Source organism: Leptodactylus fuscus, chromosome 2 (assembly GCF_031893055.1).
Source record: "Leptodactylus fuscus isolate aLepFus1 chromosome 2, aLepFus1.hap2, whole genome shotgun sequence".
In the NCBI taxonomy this organism is placed as follows: Eukaryota; Metazoa; Chordata; class Amphibia; order Anura; family Leptodactylidae; genus Leptodactylus; species Leptodactylus fuscus.
Window position 1 is genome coordinate 210,791,458 of NC_134266.1, and position 13,848 is coordinate 210,805,305.

General features: G+C 41.8%; 1 protein-coding gene across 1 annotated transcript in view; it reads right to left on the reverse strand.

Annotated features, from left to right (window-relative positions):
• VWA8 (von Willebrand factor A domain containing 8) overlaps positions 1-13,324 on the reverse strand; it is a 200,197-nt gene extending 186,873 nt beyond the window's left edge. Inside the window, exons 1-3 of the mRNA XM_075265448.1 lie at positions 13,225-13,324; positions 11,614-11,769; positions 1,145-1,222 (exon numbers count right to left, since the gene is read on the reverse strand). Of these exons, the coding sequence (XP_075121549.1) occupies positions 1,145-1,222; positions 11,614-11,758 (223 nt within the window). The 5' untranslated portion in view covers positions 11,759-11,769; positions 13,225-13,324. The remainder of the gene's footprint in view (positions 1-1,144; positions 1,223-11,613; positions 11,770-13,224) is intronic.
• Between the last annotated feature and the right edge of the window lie 524 nt (positions 13,325-13,848).

Sequence of the window (13,848 nt, forward strand, 5' to 3'; positions counted from 1 at the left end):
AAGATGCTCTATTGGATTGAGATCTGGTGACTGTGGAGGCTATTGGAGTACAGTGAACTCATTGTCATGTTTAAGAAACCAGTCTGAGATGATTCCAGCTTTATGACATGGCGCATTATCCTGCTGAAAGTAGCCATCAGATGTTGGGTACATTGTGGTCATAAAGGGATGGACATGGTCAGCAACAATACTCAGGTAGGCTTTGGCGTTGCAACGATGCTCAATTGGTACCAAGGGGCCCAAAGAGTGCCAAGAAAATATTCCCCACACCATGACACCACCACCACCAGCCTGAACGTTGATACAAGGCAGGATGGATCCATGCTTTCATGTTGTTGACGCCAAATTCTGACCCTACCATCCGAATGTCGCAGCAGAAATCGAGACTCATCAGACCAGGCAACGTTTTTCCAATCTTCAATTGTCCAATTTCGATGAGCTTGTGCAAATTCTAGCCTCAGTTTCCTGTTCTTAGCTGAAAGGAGTGGCACCCGGTGTGGTCTTCTGCTGCTGTAGCCCATCTGCCTCAAAGTTCGACGTACTGTGCGTTCAGAGATGCTCTTCTGGCTACCTTGGTTGTAACGGGTGGCTATTTGAGTCACTGTTGCCTTTCTATCAGCTTGAACCAGTCTGGCCATTCTCCTCTGACCTCTGGCATCAACAACGCATTTCCGCCCACAGAACTGCCGCTCACTGGATGTTTTTTCTTTTTCGGACCATCCTCTGTAAACCCTAGAGATGGTTGTGCGTGAAAATCCCAGTAGATCAGCAGTTTCTGAAATACTCAGACCAGCCCTTCTGGCACCAACAACCATGCCACGTTCAAAGGCACTCAAATCACCTTTCTTCCCCATACTGATGCTCGGTTTGAACTGCAGGAGATTGTCTTGACCATGTCTACATGCCTAAATGCACTGAGTTGCCGCCATGTGATTGGCTGATTAGAAATTAAGTGTTAACGAGCAGTTGGACAGGTGTACCTAATAAAGTGGCCGGTGAGTGTATATGTAAATATGTCTTTTGCCACTATAGACAGTATATTATTTGCAGTATACATAGATATCTAGACCTCTCAAAGGCAAAGTGCTTGATCAAAACATTTGCAACATGCAAAAAAGGCTTCTGAGTAATAGAGGTGGCTTACTATAACTCTGGGGTACCAGTTCAGGATTCCTTGGTGGTTTTACTTTATAAGATACATCTCCAATATTCACTGTGTCACCTGCAATGTAAGAACAAAATATATAATATATATCAAGTAAATTCAAGAATCACAAACGTTACAGAGAAATCTTGTTTAGAATTCTAATTAACATTCACACAATATATTCATGACCAAAGGTGAAGCTATCCTTTAAATTACTGAAAAAACAAGTCTGTTACATGACAGCTGGTATTACTGTATTACGCTCCTGGCATACTTCAAAGTTGTAAAGGTCATTCAGTCTCTTGAGGGTTGAGGTAAGGTATTTGCTAATGAAATCACATTTCTTTCAAAGTTTCTAGGCTACTTAATGGAGCAGGGGTGTGCATTTCTGATCACTAACTCAATTCAAACTGGGGTGCAAAACACCCATGTCCTCATGATGGGTGGGAGGTCAGACCCCGATTGAACAGCAAAGTATCCCTATACTGTGACTAGGTGATAATTTGTTGTGACCAGAAAACACCTTTAAAAATTATGTAGGAATAGAAATAAAATTCAGCTGGGATCCTCACCAATAGGAGTCCCGAGTCCCCCTGTTTGAATGGAGAGGTGATCGCACACATTTGCTGCCACATCAAGAATGTCTATGGGACTGTCAAAAAGAATTTGTTAGTTGTCATCACTGAACGACCCCTTTGAAGAGGTCCTTTCACCACCTCCAAGTTAATAGGCGCTACTCAAATTATTCAGGAACAGTTGGAATTTTTTTTCTCTAGCCCCCACCATTCCAGAGCAATCAATGCTGTTAGTTTTGGTAACCAGTACTCATTCAGTACTGTGAGGAGAGTCGTGTCAGGCAGGAACAGGGAAGTGGTATGATTCTGAACTCTAACACTGGCTGCCTCAGATTGGATCTCTGAATCAGACCCCCCTACGTGACTGACACTGACCTTCTGACATTATAGAGATTAAACAACGCAACAAACACCAAAGCTAACTGCACTTGTCTCTTGAAATCCCACATGCCCCAACCCTCTTTTCCCCTGACATATGCAAATTAAAGAGTGTGTTGGTCCTGCTGAAATGAACAGGTTCAGCTGGGGTTTATCTAACATGTGTGATCACCTTTATAGATATAGGGGTCAGCTCTAGTAATAGTTTATATCTCATCTCCACCTCACAGAAAACTTAGCACACTACTCCAAGCAAATTTCCCCTTTTATGATGATAAAGTGCATAGAGCCCACTGAGTCTCATAGACTACTACTGCTACAGACTTTTCTTTACAAGCATTATACACTACTTCCTATCACTGCACACCTTAGACAAGCTTTCAGTCAATCTATATTTTCTAATAGCTTTTCTAAGTAACAGCACATTATCTAAATGCTATGAGTTTCTTTTTACTATACACCATAACTGGAAGTAAAGATGTAACAATGAACTGCCAGAAATAACATCATTCTCCACATATCAATGATCATATCATATGTGCATAAACAGAAGTCTAATGTCATAAAAGGAAAATCAGCCATTTAGACGGACGGCATTATCAGTTGTGCCCGGATGTCCCTGAAACTGAACTTTCTAGAGTAATGGAATACGTTCTAGACAGAACTATAGATAAGAGTTAGCACATGAGCTGTCTCCTAAAATAGTAGCTTCAGTAATTGACTGCAGATGACTCAATTACCTTCCTTACACATTTAATTGCTTCAGTGAAAGTTTTACTCCATTTAATTTCATATATTTTTGGGCTCACATGGTACAAAATGTAATAATAGGACACGTGACAGGCTGAAAAACATATAAAACCTATCATGTTACACAGAACATTCACAAAGTCTCAAGAAAGCAGCAAGAATTCCTCTCCATCCTAAAAGGGATATTCCAATATGAACAAGTTATTCACTATCCATAGGATTGCCGATTGGGGGGATCCGACTGTTCAAACTCCCATCAATCAGGAGAACAGGAGAGTATAGTCCTCCATTCTGAATGGAGTTGAGGTGGGGCTAGATAAATATAATTAAAACAGTGCTAATGGGTAGAGACCTCCCAGGTAAGCCTTGGAGAATGGAACTGGCAAGCTAGAGAAGAGCAATTACATGTGTCAGGATATATTCCCAAAACTCTCCCAACGTGCTTCTTCAAGAGGGTGTAGTATAGTCCTATATAGGGACTGTGGGTAAGCTAGCTCGGTAGAAGCAGTGGTGCAGACCCAAACAGTCAAGATAGAGACACAAACTGTGCAGCAAACAGAATTATTTAAAGAAAAACAAAAACAGGAAAATAAATAAACCTTCACTTCAGGCACAAAGGAGCAAAACAAAAATACAGCATTAACTTCAGGTAAAAAATAGACAAATTCCTGCTCATCCGAGCAACTAACTAAACAGAATTTATAACCTAACTATAAGTGCGGCTTACTACCGGTCACACGAAAAACACAATTACAAATTGATCTCACCGGAACATCTATTTTACCTGAATCTTTATGTGATTATTAGGCACCACATGAGGAAGGAGTGGGTTAAATCTGTATGTGTTAGTTGAAATGTATACAACCTAAAGGTTCTCACATCATACTATACTATGCTGTCCAGTATACAACCACCTATGTCACTAAGTTACCAGAGAAAATGGGTAGAAAATATTAGAGACTATTTAGATCATACACTACTAACTGGGTATGTAGGTAGCAGGTACACAAATAAAAATATTGTAAAGGTGTCTATAGCCTCTAAATCAGGAGTACCCTACTACCTATTGGCTCCTGCATAATGATAGGAGTGAGGAGAAAGAATAATATCCCAATGGCTGTCCCTCTTACATAGATGGATCATACTAGCGGCGGCGGCAGGGATTGGCTATACCACCAGCGCTCTGCACTCACCGGTAAACTCTCTCTAGCAGCCAACACAGCCACCACCTAGTCAGCAGCCACCTACACCAAGTCCTCTCAGAGAAAAAGCCAACAATGGTCTCCCAACAGCGACGTCCAGATTCCCGTACAGCGAATAAAGGGTGAATACTAGGGAGATTACTTAAACATCGCCCTTCGGAGTATCTCATAGTCAAAATAGTTAGATTGCACAGTGGGTCCACAACTCAATGTCCGTTACATGGGCACTTGATCCCTATACAGCAGTGTAGCCATGTTTCTGTATGTGCTAATCTTGTATAGGCAGCAGGGATTAATGCTGATCTACGCTGCCATTATGTTACGACCCGATCTTTGCGCTCTCGGCCTGTTAGGTTCAGGCGTGGAGTGTCCAGGCGGTATTCGGCGCGTGAATCACCTGATGCGCTGCAGGGGAGTGTTCACACAAGGCACGCGGTTCCTGCAGTAGCACTCAAGCATGGATCACATGATGAGTTGCCTTGTGGATCAGTTCCTGGTGTGTCTTGGCCTCTGAAGGGGTTAAGTCCCCTGTAGTGCTGAGGGCTATTACAGGCTGTGGGCGGTTCTGAGACCTGCTCTTCCTATTTATATCCGCTGGGCATGTTGTCTGATGCCGGTCTTAAATCTTCAGTGCCTGGTCCCAGATGTGGTCTGTCTGCCTGAAATTCGCAATGTCACCTGCATCTGAGCCCTGGCTCATCCAGGCCTTGCTGCCTGTTCACACTATCCAGATTTGGCTGAGTATTGAGCTCCATCTCCAAACACAGTTTTCGGGGTGTAGTGAACCCTAGGTTATTTTTGCGGTTTGGATTTTTTGTTAATTTTTTTTGTGTGTGATAAGTTCTGCTTATCCTGTCCCTTTGCTTTAGTTCAGTTTTCCTGTGTTTCACATTTATTTGCTACTCTATACTTTGTGTTCCCTCATATTCACCGTGTCCAGTTGGACCTTTGGGGGGGGGGGGCTTTTTCTGTATCCGCTTCTCCTTCATAAATGTGAAACTAGTCAGGGGTTTCTGTTTCTCTGTTAGGTTAGTTATGTCTCCGGCTGTGTCGGCGCCCACTCAGGCAAGTTAGGCCGGCCCACGACTACTTCTAGTTGTGCAAGGCAGGGTATAGGAGTATCCACACTAGTATTCCAAACTGCTCATACTTCTGTTTTTGTATGTTTTTTCTTTAACCTGTCTGAGAAGTTATCTGTCAGGGGCCAGTCCATAGTCAGAGATCCCCAGACCATAACACATTACTGTGATTCATCACTGCAAGAGGGACAACGGTTGGGATATCAGTCTATTATGGGAGTGAAAGGGACATTACTAGGCCATTATTATGTGTGGGACCAACTAAATGTATTGGGGCACTAAGGCGGCATTATACCATATACTTTGTGGGGCACTATATCACTATATTGTATAACCTAGTGGGACATTATGACATGTGGAGGCCACAAAGTGTGTACTATATTGTATGAAGGTGCAAAGAAGGATTCATCAATGAGGAGGACACTATTACCGTAAAAGGGCAGAAACAGAGTAGGTTGGGTCAAAGGGGGCAGAGCTGGGTTACAGGTGTGACTTTACATATATAAATAATAGACAAACTCAGCTTGGACCTTCATCTGCTGGTAATGTCAAGAAAACGGGTATGTAGATTATTTATACCAACAAATGGTTTCTCGTAAATAGGAAAATGAAAATAAAACTGTTAAAGAGATAAGACACAGGATTGTTAAAAATAATCAAAGAGCACCAAAGTACATACAATGAAAAATATCAGACTGGCACCATGATACAGGTTATTTTGTCTCAAACCTCCCAAAGCATAAGAGACATATTGTACCTAATAATAACATAATAGTACATGTAGCTAAAAGCAACCATAACAAACAAAACCTTAACTTACACAACAATATGTCACATCTTGAAACAATGTGTATACTACACATTATAAGAATAGGAAGGGAATTGACCCCACATGACTATCCAAAGGATTCCTCGGGGGTCTACAGGACCAAGAGTATATAGGACCTTCTTCAGTATTTAGTACCCCTGCTCTTAATAGTTACGCGTGCCTGCTGGTTTTCCCTTAACATAACGAGAAGCCACATAACAAGAAAATATATGCATTGTATAGAATTCACACTCAATAACGAATGTTAGGGTTGTCAACAATTTACTAATACTTAAAATTAAAAAATTGTAAAAGCTTTAGTGGCATGTACTTCCCCTACTATGACTTCAACATTTCCTAGAAAATTGTTCTTAGGGAAGGTAAATCTTTTGGTCATACAAACTGAACAAAAACAATCCTCCTTGGTATACTGGAGTCTACTAGGGCTTGGCTGACTGGTCGATGAGAATGGCATAACTACATCTGTGGCACTAAACATACTATAGTAACATGGAGGTACAGCCACAAAGCTGTTTTAGTGATGTCCCAAGTTACAGATGCTGCAATCGAGCAGGGCTGGAAGATGCAGAAAATAGATGCCATACTGCTCAAATATTCCATCACATTGCAATAAATCATGACTTTCTAATCACATCCTGTGTCACGTGACCGCTGTGGAATAATGAAGGAATCAGTTTCCTGGAGATGCAAGATTATTAGTATTTTAACATTTAACTGGAAATTGCACAGACATTAGAAAGCTTTCATCAGAAGCCACTAATTCTACACGATTTTTCCAGACATTATTAAAGCAGTAAATGCACGACCGAAAGATTTCTTAAACCCACGCCAATATAAAAATACATTCATACAAGGTGGGCAGTATCAGAACTCTGCATCTCATATAGTACGAGCACTGTTCGTGAGCAGTTCTACCCGTTTCTGAGGCCCCATTTATTAAATTGACAGTCACATGCTGCTCAATGGTCATATTCAAAGAGATAATGGACATTAGAGAGGGACATAAGCACTCATCAGAACAGAACTTTCTTAAAGGGATTATGTCACTAGAAAATCACCTTTGTTATAAACCAAGTTTTTATGTTAAACATAAATTTTTCTTTTAAATTTTGAAGATATTTTTTTAAAACTTTCAATGTCAATGTCTATATTTGAAAATAAATATGAATCACGCTCTGACCCCCCCGCCAACTCCTGTCCCCATGTGTACCCCCCTCTCCCATGCCAGACACTATACAAAGGGATACAAATCCCATTGTCTGACAACTGGTACACTCCCTTATATGCTAACTACCACATTGCAACCTACTCTCTGTTATGTTATATTGTATTTGTTGTTTACGGCTCTACTGTGCCATAGCTTTACGCACCCTCTTCCCTCCTATTGTGTCGCATCCATTCCCTGTATATCACCCAACTCTCTCCGCCCTCTCCATCCCATCCTCACCCTTGTTGTGGAAGCACTTTCTACTTGTTTTGCTTCTGATTTATGTTAATTGTGAAGCCTTTAATAAAAAAATTTTAATGGAGAAAAAGAAGCATGAAATCCTGCAAGTTTCACTCTGGCCACCTCATTTACATCACAAATAATACAGACATAATTGCAATACAATGTGACACCTCTATAGATAACGTCACATAACTATCATCACTGCGTCAAATACAGACAATTGATGGTATCACAGCATTTCTACCTATCCCCATGTACAGATAACATCTACAGTTCTACAGTGCCTTGCAAAAGTATTCATAACCATTGAATTTATCATTTTGTCACCTTACAACCACAAACTTAAAATGTATTTTATTGATATTTTAAGTGACAGACCAACACAAAATAGCAGATAATTGTTAACTGGAATCCAAATGATACAAGCCTTTCAAAATTTAGAGATAGCTTTATGACATTGTTGACAATAACATCTGCAATCTTCATTGTTACAAATGAAGCAGGGACAAGATAGTTCCACATGGTGCAAATTGTTTCCTCTATCTGGTTACCACAGTAAGTACCAACAGTGACTCTGATACTTGATTGTCCATTCCTCTGCTTGCTGGCAGGTACCTGCTAAATGCTGCCTGGTCTCAGTTTTATGTCTCCCACTGAGTATGTGCTAGAACGGTGAACAGAACTCACACAACTGGGGATGGGGGAGTTAGCAAGGCTTCCATTTTTTTTTACTATTTTTTTTAAACTTTTTTTTTTGCATTTGTTAGACCCCCTTGGAGTCTGATCACTAATGCAATACATTACAATGACAATCACCTTTGACCGAGGCACCGGAGGGGTTAATGCCTGTGATCAGTGTGGGCACCGATCGTAGGCAGTAGCGCTGTGTGTCTACTGTATAAAATAGTAGACACCCGGCGGCTATGGCGGCTGCTATAGTTAAAGGGATCCTTTCATTAAAAGTCATGTTTTTGTCCCTAACACGTAGGAATAGCCTTAAGAAAGGCTATTCGTCTCCAACCTTTAGATGTCTTCTCTGGGCCGCAAATGAGTTCTCTCACAGCACTGGGGGCCTCTGCAATGCTGCAAGAGAACTCTCCAGCGCTGCCTCCATCTTCTTCAGTAACGGGTCTTCTTTGAGTCTTCTTCCAGCGGAGGCTTCAACTTCTATGTCTAGGGGGCCTAGGGCAAAGCCGACTGCGCATGCCTGCCGGCCACAAGAAAATGGCCACTTGCATAGTATCGTAAGCGGACATTTTCTTGTGTCCGGCAAGCATGTGCAGTTGGCTTTACCCTATGCCTGAGGCCTAGAAGTTTGAAGCCAACCCCATGCAAAGAAGACCCGTTCCTGAAGAAGATGGAGGCGGCGCTGGAGAGTTCTCTCACAGCATTGAGGATGCCCCCAGTGATGCTTGAGCGCTGGGGACCGCCCCCAATGCTGAAAGAGAACTCATTTGCATGCCGACGAAAACCGGATTATACACCGAACAGCGGGGCGGAGAAGACATCTAACGGTAGGAGACGAATAGCCTTTCTTAAGGCTATTCCTACATGTTAGGGACCAAAAAATTACTTTTAATGATAGGATCTCTTTAATCACCTGGCATCTGCCGTGATTGTACGGCGGATGTCAGTAAGGGGTTAAGAGGAACTTTACCTCCAAAAATACTATTATTATTAATAATAATAATGTTTCAATACATTCTTCTTAGCCACCAAACATGTTACATTAGCAAATTTTGGCATGCTTCTCATGCTGGTTCATGATTTAATACATGGGATAGAAAGTTTTATTATTATAGAGATTTTCCTACCATTTACAAGAAGTCTATGCATAGGAAGAAAGTTTTCTTAAAATATTAACATTCCTAAAGGTAAAGACGGATATAACACCTGTTTATTGTCTGGTTACAAATCCGCTGTTCAGCAGGTTAGTCCTGTCTTACAGGTTTACCTTTCTAGTCTCTTATCGGTCACTGACTAGCATGCCTTAGAGGCTTCAAATAAAGCTTTCTACAGCATGTCTTACTAAGAATCTTACAAGTTCACTGATTTTAGAACTGTCTGGTTGCTTGAGGCTTGCTATTTATGCCTGTACCATCTTTTAAACTTGTTGATAGGCGAGTTCAGAATCCTATCTGAGTACATTCTTGTATAAGGTAAAGGGCTGTACGTGATCTCTAGTAATAACATCCTCAACTAACCATCTTTATGCCTTTCAGGTTGTTTGTAGACTGACTTTATACAGCACAGGATGCCACATCTTCCTACACTCACACTTATAAGGGACCTGTCACCACTCCTGACATGTCAACTGAAATAACAGATCCTTCTTTATAACTCTGTGTTATGCATTCCAGTTACTGTTGGACACTCCCAATTGGAAATACCCAGCTGTCAATATATTCATGAATTTCAAATCAAAATTTCAGGGGAAATATAGATCTATAAGGTTCTCCAGAATTTGATTTCACAAAGAATAAAAATATTTACTTGAGAGGTGGCAGGTGCTTTTTAACCACTTTAGTACTGGACCAATATCCCTGGTTCAGGACCAGCCACATTTTTAAGCCGATTTCCCATGTGGCTGATACACTTAGCTCCCGTTACAGAAGGAGTGCAGCCTCCTGCTCATAACCGCTGAGCTGATCTAGTTCCTCTAAAACCCAGCAGCTCTAACAGTCTCTGATCCCCGGCAGATTATGGGACTTTGGGGTTAGAGGGGAGCTGCATCATTGCATCAGGACTGTATATACAGCGCTCATTGAGTGTTGTGTACACAGCGATAAGGAAGGCAGGGATGGTAATAAACCGTGCCTGCCATTTCTAGAGGAGCTCCGGCTGTAGTTACAGCCAACTCCCCAGTTTTGCAGCTGCATAATTTTGTGCGGCTACTCAAAACTGTAAGGACATAAGGGTACATCCTTGCAGAATAAGAAAGGGACCGGGACGATGATGTTTATGAATTCTCCCACTGAATTTTTTTTTTTTAACTGTAATTTTTATTAAGAATTTTACAACATACATCAACCAAAAGGAATAAAGGCAGGCCACAACATACAACTCAAATATTACCAAAAATATACCGTAATCAAGGAAAACAAAAAACAAAGGTGCTCCCCATTGAATTTTTAAGGTACTATGTAGTAGGCCCAGGACCTGATAGTGAGGGGCACTGTAATATATAGTCTGTAGTCAGAATATTAAATTGCGCAAGCCCACCCTCCGGCTCCTGCTCCTCACCTCTGCTAGATGCCTGATTGCCAAACACTGGCGGCAGCCTTCCCCCCCGGCCCTTGAGGAGTTATACTCCAGGATTAGAGATGCACGATCCCTGGAGTACCTGACAGCGTTACTCAATAACGAGGAGGGGAAGTTCCATACAATCTGGAACCCATGGGACGAGTTTTGGGCTACTCAACCTCTCTGATCTGGTTGCACTTTTGTCCCCTCTTTTCCCGGATGTCCTCCCCTATTTTCCCCTTTTGTTCTCCTGTCTCCTCTTACCTTGTTTCATTGCTGGTTTTATTTGTTTACCCTGGGCCCTGACACATTTGTTTAATTTCCTTGTGTTTTTATTATTATTGTATTTTATTCTGTTGGTTCTTTTTGTGGATGTGCCGGGTTTTTTTCTTACTGTCTCAAATTTTGATGACAAAAATAAACAGTTTAAAAAAAATATATTTGTTTTGCCAGGTAGCAGTATATCTGTTTGGAGACAGCTTTAAACAGAAATCCACTAAGATGGCGTGAAAGTTTTTTTGTGTGCGTGACCAAAAACGTGCCCCAAGTTATCACTATATATGGAATAAAGAAATAATTAAAATAGGACACAACACCAAGTAAATATAAAATCAAATTATTGCAATAAATAAATGTCATTACATCCACACTGCAATTCATGTTCGCCTGAAGCAAGTGCAATACAAATCTGTGGCATACAAATCTTTTTCATGGATTCAGATGGAATCCATGAGAAACAAAAATGGTATGTTCCAAAGTATACTATATTAAGTACAGTAATTATATGTCAGTCGCCAAATAATGATGACAACTCTCTGCTGCTTGTAACGAAGAGTGAGTTGCCTTACAGAGGCACCAGGCAATGTAACTGTAATATAAAACTGTACTGGCTATGCGTGATGCCATATAAGCTTTGCCTAATGCAGGAAAACTGTGAGACATCTGCTGATGTTTCTGTACCTGAAGATGTGGTGTGGCTCCTGTGTAGGACTGGCTGTGGGGAAATACCCCGATAGTTCAGCAGCTGATTGAAGAGACATCGGACCCTTCGTAGTGAGGAAGCCGGGAGAGCCCCAGAGGATGGTAAACGAAGTAAGGACTGCATGAAGCATAGAGCTGGATACAACAAGAAACATATATTACACAGTTGCAGCTATTTATTAAACGTTTTCTTCTGAAATCATACTTACTATAACAGTACTGTATTACATCATAAACAAGTACTGAAGTGCTCTGTGATTACCTTGGTGCTATATTATGCAATATAAAACACAGTGGGGCAGAATTATTTTAGGGGTTGACCAGGGAGTATGTATTCACTTACCTGGTCAGCCAAATGCTTTGATGGACCCAGTGGGTCTCATAATGTCACGACTCGAGGGTCATGTGTTTGGAAGCATTGTTCGGATGGGTTCCTCAGCTCAGTCCTACCCTGATCTGACAGGTAATAGCTTTACTATAGTCAACCAGCCCCGATAGCACAGGATAATAAAAGGGGGGGGGGGCAGTGGAGTGACCTGAGGAGCCAAACACTGCGAAATGGAGTCCATCAGCAGGAAAATCATTTATGAAACTAATGACAGTACCTTGTAGGGCATTTTCTAATGATGCCTTAATTATTTTGTACTGCAGCATAATTTTCATGAAAATTAGATGAAAAGGGCTTTAGGGGCGTTTCTTCTCTTGCTGGAGTTTCATGGCAAAAAAAGGTGTGTCAAGGTGGTGCTTATCCAGAGAGAGAGAGTGAAGCTCCAGCAGATAAAGAAAAGCCCTATTCAGCTAATCTGTTTAGGAATAAAATCATGATTGTCATGAAAATGGAGCTGCAATGCAGAGTAAGAAAGGCATCTTTGGAAAGTGTGGAAGGAGTCCTATAAGGTACAGCTTTTAGTTTGCTACCATTTTCCTGGTGACAGATATAACACTTTAGTATAGTTTTAAGGCCTGTTCTGATCAGAAAAGTAGACATTAGCCATTTAGAACATCTTTGTATCTATCATCGACAGTAACAATAAAATAAAGCTGGAAAGCGACTTCCATCGGTTTTCTTTTTTGAGAGAGAACTTGTGTAGAATGCAGGGCTGTGGAGTTAGCGGCCAAAGCACCAAGGTCTGACTCCTTTATAAACACCTCACAGTCACAGCACACGCTCCAAAACTAGTTTGATCCAGAAGAGGTTCTAGGGTACCGGATGTCACCATAATGCAGACATTAAAATGCCGCCATAGTATGTAACCAGCCTATGACAGGTTATAACATGACAAACTCCGCTCTGTATTCTGTGTGTGACACGTAGCGCTGCTTTATTGTTGTTTTCAGGATCTGAATATGACTTTTAAGACAAAACTCTATTTCACTTTCCAGTGTACTTTGTGTAGTGTGCGGGTTACAGAGAGGACATAGTGGCCAGGACTAGAGACCATGCACTGCATAGACCAGGGGCACAGGTGACAGGGCAGCCAGAAGCCTAGCACAGCGTAGTGTTACATGATGCTGCATACAGACAGTGTGACTACTATTATCCCGGGTACATGACAGTGTTATAATCCCACCCCAGCCTCTGCTCCTCACTCTGTCACTCTCCGTGTCCTCCACGACCCAGGATCTTGTGTCACCGGCTCATGAGCTGCAGGGGAAGGAATATCCAAGAGCACAAAGTCCGCCCGGAAACCCTTCCCCCTGTCATGTGCGGCAACACTGAGAACCTCACACAGCTCAACACCCGGAGGCCTCGCGGAATGGTCATGTGACCCGGCATCTCCATGACGTCAGGCGTCATGTGACTATACAAGTGTGGATTCCCGCCAGCTGCAGGGTAGGAGAGGCTGCTCTCTGTCAGCTGTCTATATAGTATACAGTATACACAGTGAGCGCCCAGGAGGGATGCTGTATACCACTTGTAGATACGTAATATAGATGTGCATGGACAGTATTACCTTCCTTGCCAATCCCGAGCATCTTGTAGTACACATTCCAGCCACACTCCCTCACACAGGTATCTAGGAATCTAAAGTCAGCAGCCACAACAGCAAATTTAGGCCGAAATCTTACATATGTGCCGACTATCCTGAGTATTTTCCCAGTATGGCCATCCCCTATAATACCGTGCAGGCCCAATAATCCCATGGCCAGTACTAGATAAGATAGTCCTTTAATAGTCCCACATTCGGGAAATTTCAGCATGTTACAGCAGCA